The sequence below is a fragment of the Podarcis vaucheri genome (genome assembly GCF_965113315.1).
Source record: "Podarcis vaucheri genome assembly, chromosome: 15".
In the NCBI taxonomy this organism is placed as follows: domain Eukaryota; kingdom Metazoa; phylum Chordata; class Lepidosauria; order Squamata; family Lacertidae; genus Podarcis; species Podarcis vaucheri.
In genome coordinates this window covers 35774514-35786951 of record NC_138753.1, presented here as the reverse complement: position 1 = coordinate 35786951, position 12438 = coordinate 35774514, and the positions used below count along the sequence as shown (strand labels likewise).

The following is a 12438-nucleotide window of genomic DNA, read 5'->3' as shown; positions in this document are numbered from 1 at the left end:
AGTGGTTCCATGGGCTACCATCCTTCCATTAGTGTGGTGACTGTATGGACCATTTCTTCCCTGTGTGTGTGTGAGCAAAGTCCTCTGTAGTGCTGCTTTTGTGGTGCTGGTGCTGCTGCTTCACTTCCCCTTGATGTCAGATGGGGTCTCTGCCCCATAGGCCTTGCTTTCTGTCTCAACACTTCTTTATTTTTTCCTCCTCCTCCTTCTCTCTTTCTCTCCATCCCTCCTCCAATCCTTCTTCTCACCTGCCTGTCTCTCTCGCCTTTCCTCTTCTGTAAATTTCTGTAAGGTAAGCAAACTTTTTGTTGGGTTCTGCCCTTTAATAATGCCTACCTGTGGTGATGATTGGATTTGATGTGGGAGACAGGAGTTTTCATGAGGGATAGGGTCCAGAAACAGAGGAAGTCATCTTGTTCTGTAGGTGCTGGTGCTGGTATCGATGTCTCTCCTCCACAGAGCCAGCATATTGTGCTATCTGATTTCTTCTAGACACAGCATTATCTATACCTCAACTGCTCTAATACTCCCTGGAGGCCTCTTGAAGCTTTGTTGGTTTCCTGCAATTCCATTAGCCAGATCCAAGTAAAGGCACCCATATTTCTGTTCATTTCAGTCCTAACCCACCCTTATCACACCTGCTGCAGCAACCTCCCTTGACCCTCTCCCAACCTTGCCATTACATTTCAGACCCCCACCCCACAACAGCTTCTCTGCCATATCACTCTTGGGTCTCTCCTCAGCCAAAAAACAACAGAAAGCAACAAAAAAGACCGTTCTGGACTAATGCAATTATAGAGGAATCTCTATTATATGAATGAATCTTTTGTCCTCATACACCATCCCAGCCATGCAAAGGCTCTAAACTATTCACATATGTCCAGCATTCCATATCTGTTGGGATAAATGAGGCTGTATTGTGATGTTGCTTCTTTTAAGGGGGAAAAATGGAAATTGCAATCTACAGAGTATCAGAGGGAAAAGATTAACATTTGATTGATTAGCCTTCGCCAGCCTGGTCCCTTCTCAATCTTTTGGCCTACAACTAGCATCAGCCTCAGCCAGCATGGCTGGAAGGCACCAAATGGGCAAAAGCTGGATTAAGCGCAAAAGGTTCACAACAGGTGTGATCAGGGAAAGAGGATGAGAGTAAGTACAGAGAGGCTTTCTCACATACCTACAAAATGGTGGGAGTGTAGCATCGCGACATATTTAAGTGGTTGAATTAACACTTTGCTGGAATGACATTAGGGAATATTAAAATTTCAGGCAGCAAAGTTATTGAAGATGCATGCTTGTTAGAACATGGGGTTCCATAGACAGCTTGTTGAAGACAAAGTTGTATTGCAGCTCATTAAAAATATATATATCTTAGGAACCCTTAGAGTAAAAGGACAAAGAGTTGTGGGTAACCATTCCTAAATTTGCCTAGCACCTGTCAAGGAAATCTGGAACTCATATACTGGCTGGAGAATGAGCTGCATCAGGTGGTGTTAAGGGAATCTAATGTTCCCATTGCAAAGTGCATAAATTTCAGTGGAAGTGAAACCAGTATATATTTAGCTAAGATGGGCAGTGCATGCAAGGGAAATCTGATAATATCATTAGACAGATTAGAAAGCTATGGATCACCAAAGAATGAATAAAGAAGAGTCCGGATGTTATCCAAGTGATGGATTGAGAGGATGTTTTGAGAGCTGACCCACAGAAGGCTGCTGTCCCACTTCATTTAGAATGCCACTTTGTTCAGCTGAACACTGTCCCACAGAGACTCCCTGCTTGTGATTCTGCAGAGTTTGGACAAACCAATATGTGTCCAAGCCAATGGCCGTTTGAGAAACAACAACAATGACTGTGGTATTATCAAGTGAAATGTCCACTTCACAGAAGTATTGCAGCCCCCCTGCTGACCTCCCTTCTTTTGGGAAACTGCCTGTTCAAGGCACTTTGTCCTCCATACCTCTACGTTTGGCTAAGGCATAGGTTGGGTCTTTGCCCACACTCATAGAGCTTGGGATTTACCCATTGTTCTCAAGCCTCCTTTTAGCATTTGATGAGGAAACAGCATCAATGCGGCTTGTGTAATTCTTTTTTGGCTATTCAGGCAGCCCAGAATATGTCTCAGGACACTGGGGGAGTTGCCACTAAAATATCTTCTTTTCCTCCCTATGCAGCAGCTAAGAGTTTACTGAACAAGAAAGCTGACGGCGTGAAGGTAAGTATCCTTCTGAGGCTTTTCTGGGGGAAGAGTTGGGGAAAGTTCGGAATTATGCCATATTATGAGAGATCACTTATATTTACACACTCTTCTTGTGTATCCATATCCATAGCCCAGAACTGATTGTGAAAATTCAGTTTATGGAGTAGTCATACTTTGCCGGTTTGAAGAACTATTCGGTTTTGTAGACAATCTGCCATCACTACAACTTTTTGCCACTTTGCAATGAAGGCCTTTTTTGGTCTTCTTTCTCTACCAGAACATAATTTGTACATAATTGCCATGTAGAATGTGGGGTTATCTATTCCTTCTCTTGTGGGGGTTTGGGTGGTGCAAAGGTTTGCATGGCAAATGTGTTTGTTCGGCTTCCGGTTCCGAGGCTTCTCTCTCTCTTTTTTTGGTATATGTGTGTTTCTCTTCTGCAGCCGCAAACAAACAGCACTAAAGGCAGCACCGGAGTTACCAGCCCGAAAGGGACCCTTCCTCCAGCCGCGCTGGTATGATTCTTTTGTACTTTTAATTCAATCCTTCTGGCAAAAGATTGTGGGAACACTGTGGTTTGCCTGTTGTTTGGCTAATGTAGGTTTTACTTAGGGATTGCAATAGAGATGTATTTTTTGAATGACATTCATTCTGCATCTACCGGCTCCGACGTGTGGTGCCATGTATTGCTGTCTGCTGTTTTTGCAACACAGATGTGTGTATATGTGTGTGTTTTAGTGGGGGCATCTGCTGTGTTCTTCATGGTCTTGCCATAGATCCTTTGCATAGACTTTTAACTCATTACTCAGCTGGGCCCATGATACTGGAATATTCTCCCACCAATTTAGAACCCAATTTAACATTCATCATTTCTAAATTCAACCTGTTCCCTGGCAGCAATCTTCTGCCAAAAGGTTCTATGGTGGTTGCAGTTTCCTAGGTTCTCATAACACAGTAGTACACTGCAATGAGATAAGCAAATGTTAGCTGTTGATTCAGAGCCTGATTACCAGGGCAAAGAGTATTATCATTTCTGGGCAGAAGCAATAAGAAAGAGTGTATTGTAGGTCTTCCACACCTCACCAGCTACCTGAAGTATTCATAGGCCTCATTTGCCACACCAGTCTGTCCCCTTTATGTTTTTCTCTCTGAAATTCCCCTGGGGCCCAAGCAGCCATATCAGTCCCTGGACTGCCGCCTGTGGATGTAAACCCCAAAGTGCAAAAAACAAACCCCAACTTTTCTTAGGACTGTGTTGAGAAATGTCAAGGATCCACTGGTTGTAGAATCATGTTGGATGGTAGGAGCCAAGTATTGGTACCGATATGGAATGTCACACTGCTGGATTGTTATACCAAAAGTTGTCCCTGAAATAAGAGATGAGGTCAGAAGGTTTATTATGGAACCCAATGAAGAAACAAGCATTTTTCTCCTTAAAAAAGGCAAGTCGCAACAATAAAAAAACATTATGCACTGCCCTAAGTTAGAGTGCTCAGGAAAATTGTAGCAGAATGAATTTTACAAGTAAAATTAGGAAATCTAAAGATGATTAACAAAATGCCAGCAATGTTGACTTGAGTTTGTTAGGAAACCTATAAAACCAACTGCATAATTATTTCTGAGTATATAAAGATGCTCCAGTTGGTCCAAGAAATCATTATTTATTGGACCAAGGACAAGTGTTGTGCTTCTGTACTTCCTTTTCCTTCCTCCTTTTTTTCATCTGCCACGACAGAAAATTTCCAGGGTTTGTTGAACCATAGTTTCCCATTATATCTGAATCGGGAAACTGTAATTTAATTTCTGACTACAAACAAGGATATCAAACCATAAAATCTGCTCTTGGTTTGAGGTTCTTGTTTGTAGACTGATCAAACCACATCTCCCTGATCATATCTAACAGGAATCTGTGGCTTAACAAACCTCAGAAACTTTTGATAACCCCATACAAGAGAATAGAAGAGTAAATGGGAGTCTGAAGCATGCAGGCACAATGCTTGTTCTTGGTCCACTATTGTTACATCTGAATTGGGCCAGTGCCTGAAAATAATGCAGACCTGAGTGGCTAGAATACAGTACTTCAGTGCCTCTTAAAAACTATTGTGGCTCTGAATATGTTTGATATTTAAACAGTCGAGAGTCAGATTTGGGCATCATATATAAGGAAAAGGAGTGCTTAGACTTGAAGACCTTTCTAGCATGGATGGCACTGAGATGTCAAATTCTGTGTGGCTTGAACTGTATGACTGAAGCAGCCCCCCCATATAGTGGGGTGATTTTAACCACATCCAGAAGTGAATGCTTCCACTAAGACGGTTAAAATTACCCTCTACATGTATGAACTGTTTTGCATACATGGCTTCCCATGCTGTTATGGCCCCATGTGATTCTGTATCTCAGGGGCACCCACATCATAAAGGTGATGTGAGAATTGACTCACATATCACTTTCTGTTTTTAATCTAGACGTTAAAAGTAAAAAATCAAACTTTTTTCTGGTTTCATCCAATTATAAGATCTTTCAAAAGGCAGGTAGGATTTTAATGCCATATTATTGATCATGCAATTTATATGTGGGGCTAGCATTTTCCCACTCCCCTAAATCTGTGGGAGCTAACTACCCTGAAGTAATCCATCCTTAGAATATGTATGTCAAGTCTGTTGTTTAAATGCTTGTATTCCGTAGTATAATTCAGAGACACATTCACCAGTGCTGGTAGAACCATGTTTTTCTCAGCATTTTAACTAACCCTTCCTTCCCTTGTAACCTCTGTTTCCTTAATCTGCTGAATCAATCCAGGGGAGGTTTCTCATGCTCTAGCCTAATTATCAGACTCCCAAATAGTATATATAGACTGAAAATTATCCATGTCACAGACCTTGGCCTGGGGCCTCTTCTATGCATTGATTCCTGATCACTTAATCATAGAATCATAGAGTTGGAAGAGACCACAAGGGCCATCGAGTCCAACCCAACTTGTCCAAAGCTGATTAAGGGGTAGCAGAACTGCTGAAGAAATTCTTGCAATGCCCATCTCTTTGTCTGTCAGACAAACACTGAATAAGACAGCACAAACTTTTTTAAGGTTGAAGATTGCTAGAAGCAGGAGCGGAGGAGTTCCCCAGAGAGTATCTATTTATAAGAGATCTACTTTAGTCAGAGGTGCTGAGCTAGAATTGTGCATCAACTGTCGGGGACAGGCATGGTGCCAGCAAAACAATTACCGAATGTGCTTTAAAAAGGACATAGAATTAGAATTTTTGTTCTGACAGAATAGTTTTAGCAATTAACCTCAGCTTCGTGTCCTTTTTGTCACACAGAGACCCAACAGAGGGGAAAGCAATTATCCACTCTTGCAGTTCTGCATGTTGGTTGTGTGCATATAAAAGACACAAGGATTTAGAGAAGGAAACGAGGGCATTCATTCCACCTTCTAGTCCCGTCCCGTCCTTTCTTGTGTATTGTGTTGTCACACACACACATAAAAGTAGAGGCAGAACATTTCAACTTGCCATCAATCTGTTTCAGCATCTTGTTAGTATAAGTGCTGCCCAATTGGTTCTGCATAAGTAATCCTGTATAGGGAGTAACAGATTGGGCTGCTAGTCTTTCTGACCTTAACAAATCCTTTCCAAGGGTGGCTTCACATGATCCATTTTTCCAGTATGAGCAGGCATTTTCAGTCAAATAAGCACAGAAATGTGAGTCTTGCCAATCACATGCTGGGATTATGTTCTCCTTAAAATATGCTTTGGCTTAAATTCAACCTAATCTGGGTCACTTTAATGTCACACTGAAAATAACAAATTATTTATTATTCGGTAGCTTCATACTGCTTGACGTTTCTTCAAACAAGTTTTGAATGGTTTGGTCTTAGAATTAACTTGGGTGGCTCTTATGCAGTTCCCAAAACCTGGAAGGACTTGTTTGTGTTGGCTTCCACAAATCTATTGTGTCTGTTACATTTGTCTAGTACCAGGATGGAGAATGTGTGATCTCCAAATGTTGTTGGAACTTCAACTCCCATCATCCACTGACCACATTGGCTGGGGCTGATGGGAGTTGAGAGTCCAGCATTTGGAAGACTACATGTTCCTCACCACTGAGCTATATGTATGGAAAGCTTATTTCTTTTCTATGTGCATATTTGAAATTCTGATAAATCCTCATCGAGTACACTCATCAGAATACTTTTGTTTGTATGGGATCCAACCACTCATTTGAAATTCAGGCATCCTTAATTTTACCATACAACCTTCTTCAACCAACTTGATGACCATTCACAAGGTTATCACAGGTTACCCATCCCATACATTGCCAATGATTGATTAGTTAAATGATTTATTGTGGCTGTGAAATATTTCTGAAGTGTAGGTGTTTGTCATTATTGCAATAGCCTATTGTGTTCTCGTGGGCATTCCAGACTACTGGTAAGTTGCATGGTTATTTTTCTATCATCTTATACAAATTAAAAGAAAATACTATGAACTGAGTGCTATCAATAATACATACAGGAACCATTCAGAACTTTCCAGTTTTTCCACAAGCACTGACAAATGAATGGGGCATTGTCATGTAAAGGAATTAGAATTGTAGAAAAAAGTTTCTAAATTCTCAGAGGTGATTTGGAGAAGCTTAAAGCTTATTGGGTTGGATCCAGAGTAAGTTACTTGAACTAAGGACCAGCCGAAATCAGTGGAACTAATTAGTCACGACTTTGTTAAGTTCCATTGTCTTCAGTCAAACCAAGTTTAGCTAACTTAGCCTGGATCCAACCCATTAGATTACATTTTCTTTTGGTCTTCTACTGTATACTGGAGGGCATTGCATATCAAACTTGAATTGACTGATGTCCAAGTTATTTTATCTATCACACAAGATGGATGCTGATGGGCCTCACCATCATCTGTAGATCACCATCTGATGAACCTCTTGGCAGCAGCTTATGCTGTAACTTCAAAGACAGAAAGGACAGAGTGGATCATAGGAGGCTGACATACTGAGTCAGACCATGGGACCATCTAGCTCAGTGTTATCTATGCTGATTGGCATTGACCCCCCAAGATTTCAGAGATGGGTTGCTGCCAGCTCAACCTGGAGATGCTGGGCACTGAACTCAGGACCTTCTGCATGCAAAGCAGACGCTCTGTCACTGAGCTATGGCCCTTCCCCGTGCCTATATTGAAACTAGAAATTGAGTTTTTTCAGAAGCAGATCTAACCAATAGTTGCCGTGAGCTCTATAAAATTGCATGTTTGATTGCATTACAGTGGTGCCTCGCAAGACGAAATTAATTCGTTCCGCAAGTTTTTTCTTCTTGCGAGTTTTTTGTCTTGCGAAGCACGGTTTCCCATAGGAATGCATTGAAAATCAATCAATGCGTTCCTATGGAGACCGTCCGGGGACAGAGGGGAAGCGCCGCTCTGTCCCCTCTTTTGAAGCAAGGGGCTGCGGGGAGAAGATAGCTTCCCCCCACCGCCCATTGCTTCAAAAGAGGTCTGGGGACAGCGGGGAAGAAGCGCTGCGCTTCCCGCTGTCCCCGGACCTGGGGCTGCGGGGAGAAGATCGCTTCTCCCCACCGCCCCTTGCTTCAAAAGAGGTCCGGGGACAGCGGGGAAGAAGCGCTGCGCTTCCCGCTGTCCCCAGACCTCTTTTGAAGCAAGGGGCGGTGGGGAGAAGCGATCTCCCCGCAGCCCCTTGCTTCAAAAGAGGTCCGGGGACAGCGGGAAGCGCTTCCCACTGTCCCCGGACCTGGGGCTGCGGGGAGAAGATCGCTTCTCCCCACCGCCCCTTGCTTCAAAAGAGGTCCGGGGACAGCGGGGAAGACGCGCTGCGCTTCCCGCTGTCCCCGGATCTGGGGCTGCGGGGAGAAGATCGCTTCTCCCCACCGCCCCTTGCTTCAAAAGAGGTCCGGGGGCAGCGGGAAGCGCTTCCCGCTGTCCCCGGACCTGGGGCTGCGGGGAGAAGATCGCTTCTCCCCGCCGCCCCTTGCTTCAAAAGAGAAGACCCGCTGTCCCCGGGGCAAGCTTCGTTTTGCGAAGCAAGCCCATAGGGAAATTCGTCTTGCGAGGCAACTTGAAAACGAAAAAACCTTTCGTTTTGCGAGTTTTTCGTCTTGCGAGGCGTTTGTCTTGCGGGGCACCACTGTATTGCTCAAAATGTATGGGGCACGCTGCTCCAGGTTAGGATACTGAGGCTGTTTTCTTATAGCTACATACCCAGGCGTAAACCCCATTGAACTCAGCAGGTCTTGCTTTTGAGTAGGAATGTACAGGATTGTGCTGTAAGTAGCAGTAAGGTTCCAAGCCCCACCCCGAATATGTTACTGTTTCAAGTTCCACCAGTAATGTCGTAATGTCTTACATCAGGACGTTCCAGGCCCTGTAGGGTTTGTGGTAGCCCTCTTCTGCCAAGTGAGTATATATTGGGATAAATGGATACATTGCAGCCATGCCTCCCTGCTGCGTTCAGGATATGGACAGTGAGCACTCAGTCCTCAAATAATTGTCTGTTTCCAATATTGTCAAATGCCATATAACCTACTTTCTCTAGGCAACACGCAATTTTCCAGTAATGTAATGTGAATTTCCACTGTGTAAAAAACACGTAGATGAGCCCTTGTAATGGAATAGCAAAGTTTTGTAGAATTTTTCAGGCATTATCCTTATGGTATAGCCAGCTCTATATGGCTGTTCTATTATATGATACGGCCATGTTCAGATTGCAGAGTGCATCTATCTTTTCTAGCTTCCTTTCTTATTCCTTCCTTTCAAGCATTTTATTGCCGTTGCATCCCACTTAGTTGCTTTTATCGGTTTAAAAGAGGCATTTTGAAATCTGTTAGTTACATTATAAACTATTATTTCCAGCGAGAATGGAGCATGCAATTGCTGGTCTGGTATATTTCGTCTCAAACAGTGCCAAACATTTCCCCTCTTTGCATTGGAAGTTGAAACATTTTCTAAAACTGGTACTGAATTTGTCCCATTCAAACATGTTATTTGCTTGATATTAAGAAGTCCAGAAAATAACCTAAAGCCTGATGGGAAATTCTTTTCCCACCATGCAAAGTCCCCAGAAGTTAATATCAGTTTGGGAAAGAATGTCAAGTTCTTTAGGCACAGTGTGGCGACAGCAGTAAGCTACAGCTTCCTTCTGTAACAGTGCCAAAAGAACAAATATTTGCACCTCCAGAGAAACGAGGTTGAAAAACTGTGCTTTTGACATTACGAAATGGATGTCTTTTCCAGTCCAATTCACCAATTGTCCATTGAGAGAAATCTTGGCTCGGCTGAAGGAACAAAGGGCCAATCTCTCAATGACTTCCATAGTCAGAGCCCCTTGTGGAGCTGTGAATTTTAGGAAGTAGCTGGTGAATGCTCCCATTCAAAGTGTGCTGCTGGGGCGAGAAAAGCAACTTTGGATCTTGAAAAGAAATGTGGGGCTTATGTTGCCTCCATTCAGTCCCATTTACCCACAGCAGATATTCCCACCCACCGTTCCAGCCTCTTCAGATGAGAACTGACTTTGGGCAGCAAACATCAAACTTAGCTTTGTTTCATTCCCCACAAAGCCAATAATGACTTCTTGCTTTGGTTGCCAATACCAGCTTGCCTCCAGAATGGGTAACGCTAGTTACCATGGTTGTGGGTCATTCATGTATATAGAACCTGCTCTTTTGCAGACCAATCAGCTTCACCTGGGATCAGCCTTCCAATACAAGCCACAAAAATAGAGTCCCATTGATTTTTCTCCAAGATAATGATTAATATTCTGTCTGCAGCATTAGCCACTTTGCAGGACCCAGATTTTAGGTGTCAGCCATGGGGAAGACTTAAGATCATAAGAAGAGCACTGCTGATCAGGCCAAAAGCCCAACTAGTTCAGCACTCTTGTTTTCATAGTGGCCAACCAGTGCCATGGGAAACCCTCAAGTAGGGCCTGACTTTGACGGCTCTCTCCCCACTTGTGATTTCCTGCAACTGATATTTCAGAGGCATCCTGCCTTCAACAGCGGAGGAAGAACAGTGGAACTTCAGAATAATCTGGAAAAGTGTGAACTGTAATCAGTTTTTTAAGCGATTGCTTCCCTTTAAAACTGTTCCTATTATGTCAGTTATGCAACTTTAAAAAATATGAGTGCTCCAAAATTGATTAATGAAATAATTAATGACCCAATCAAGCTACTTTTGTACGTTTTTGAAGAATAAGGAAGCTGCTCTAGCAGATCAGATTTTTAGTCAATCTAGTTCAGTATTGGTTCACTTTTCTTCTCTAGCTACTCAAGGGACTCAGCTACATTCGTAAAGATAAAGTGCTTTATAGTTGTTATAACACTGTGACACCAGATGGCGCTGTGGAGTCCTGCCTTTCACCAATGGGATTTCCCTGTATGAAGTTTACAGCCCATTTAACTGAATCACTTTCTTGATGTGTCTAGAGTCAGCCAAAGTATAAAAGCCCTGACTTTTTTTTGCATCTGATCACCTGCTCCTAGCAAATCAGGCAAAAATAATATGATGTAATAGTCTAGCTCATTTAATACCTTTTTTCAAAAACCCACCCTAAAATATTAACTCCAGCTGTCACAGACCTAAAAAGGCCCATTAAAAAAATAAATCATTGTGGTGCATTTTTTGTGGCTCGCCTCGAGGGATCTTCTTCCAGGTAAGTACATCTTAAATGTCTCTTAAAGTATGGTCAGGTTTCCCGCCACCACACTGATGCAAAAGGTAAGCATTCAGTGATGAAGATTATTGGCATTTTGCAAGTTGATATTGGTTGCACTAGGAGCACTCTTCAGAACCCAGTCCCTTTTGTAAAATCCTTCTGCACAGAGCTGCTATGGGTGAAAGGTATAAGCCAGAGCATCCTTCTAGAGGGAGCGTCTCTGAATGGGATAGACTTTCATTCTTAATGAAAAGTTCTCTTCAGGACTAGGGGATGTGGTCAAAGGGCCTTCTGCTCTTCTTTTTCTTTTCTTTTTCTTCTTCCCTATGATCTCAGGTGGAGCCTCTATTGAGATGTTAACTGCCATGGTATGGATTGACCACACTTCCTTGGGGAGCTCATTCCTGCCATTTTCTCTTCTCCTTGGCGCTTCCTATCATTTTCCCTATTGCAATGGTTTCTTTGGCTTGCAGAAAGGTTGAATGTTAACGTCAGCTTCCACTCTCCATTTCCAAGGGGCTCACAACAATCTTGCCATGGGGTTGAATATGATTTTTGGTTTCATTCATGAAAAATCCAGTTTCGATTCTTCTGTCCCTGATTTACTCTGCCACTTTCTGTTTGTTAATCATTTGCCTTTTGCTGAACTAATTACCTTTTGCTTTTTCCCCTTCCATTCTGTTTCCCCTCCCTGCTCTCATGTGGGTCTTGGTCTTTTTTCACCCTCTTCCCTTTTCTTCACATTTTTACTGCCATTTTCTGCTCCATTTCTTCCCCTGTCTCTTCAAATTACCACCTTTTTTCTTCTTTATCTCTTCTTTCTTTTATCTTCTTCCTTTTGTTCTTTGGTTCATCCTTTCTTCCTCTGTAGGAACCTCAAACCACCGTTATCCATAACCCAGTGGACGGCATTAAGGTACTGCTGCCTGTCTTTCCTTCTCCTCAGTTTGCCCTTTTGTAATCTTGGATAAAAATTGACTTTCTGCTCCTTGCATTGCTGTGTATTTTCACCTCTGGGGACAGACTGTAGGCTCAGGTTTTGCACCTCTTGTCTGTTTCAGTATGCCTGAAACCACATAAGATAGAACCCAATCCACTTGCCTCCTATGGTAGACATTTGTTAAAAAGGTTGCCCTTTAGAGTTTACTGGGAAGCATGTTCCAGATAAATCTGAAGGAAGCCAGATAAATCTGAAGTGGAGCTGCTCAACTGAGCTTTTCCTTGACGCCTAGTCTTCATGAATGAGTCAATGTATGCCCAAGAAGATAGAATAGTTATCTGGGAGCTGTGTTTTACCTCATTTCTCTCCCTTCTTTCACATGCACCAGTATGAATCCAGCCATGTCATTGAGACTGATGGCACAGCTCTGGTTTGAAAAGATTCTTCCTCTTTGGAGAATCATAAAGGTTAGGCTCTCTGCCTCTTCTGGTGGAAAGTTCCTCTGGTGCTTTTAAGGCACAGAGATAGAATGAATCAGATATTCTGGGTTGTGGCCAAAAGCTACAGAGTGGGGGAGTGCTACTTGCCTCAATTGCCATCTGCAATGATGCGTGTTTTGGTGTGGTTA

The 12438-nt window shown here is 42.9% G+C and overlaps 1 protein-coding gene across 17 annotated transcripts in view; it reads left to right on the top strand.

Moving 5' to 3' along the window:
- Positions 1 to 12438, top strand: part of CAMK2B (calcium/calmodulin dependent protein kinase II beta) — a 201372-nt gene that overhangs the window by 157775 nt on the left and 31159 nt on the right. For 7 of the 17 annotated variants that reach the window (XM_082200332.1, XM_082200339.1, XM_082200329.1 and 4 more), the window contains 3 exons: positions 2175 to 2215; positions 2644 to 2715; positions 11742 to 11786. In XM_082200332.1, the coding sequence (XP_082056458.1) occupies positions 2175 to 2215; positions 2644 to 2715; positions 11742 to 11786 (158 nt within the window). The remainder of the gene's footprint in view (positions 1 to 2174; positions 2216 to 2643; positions 2716 to 11741; positions 11787 to 12438) is intronic. The other 10 variants (XM_082200334.1, XM_082200341.1, XM_082200331.1 and 7 more) reach the window with 4 other exon arrangements.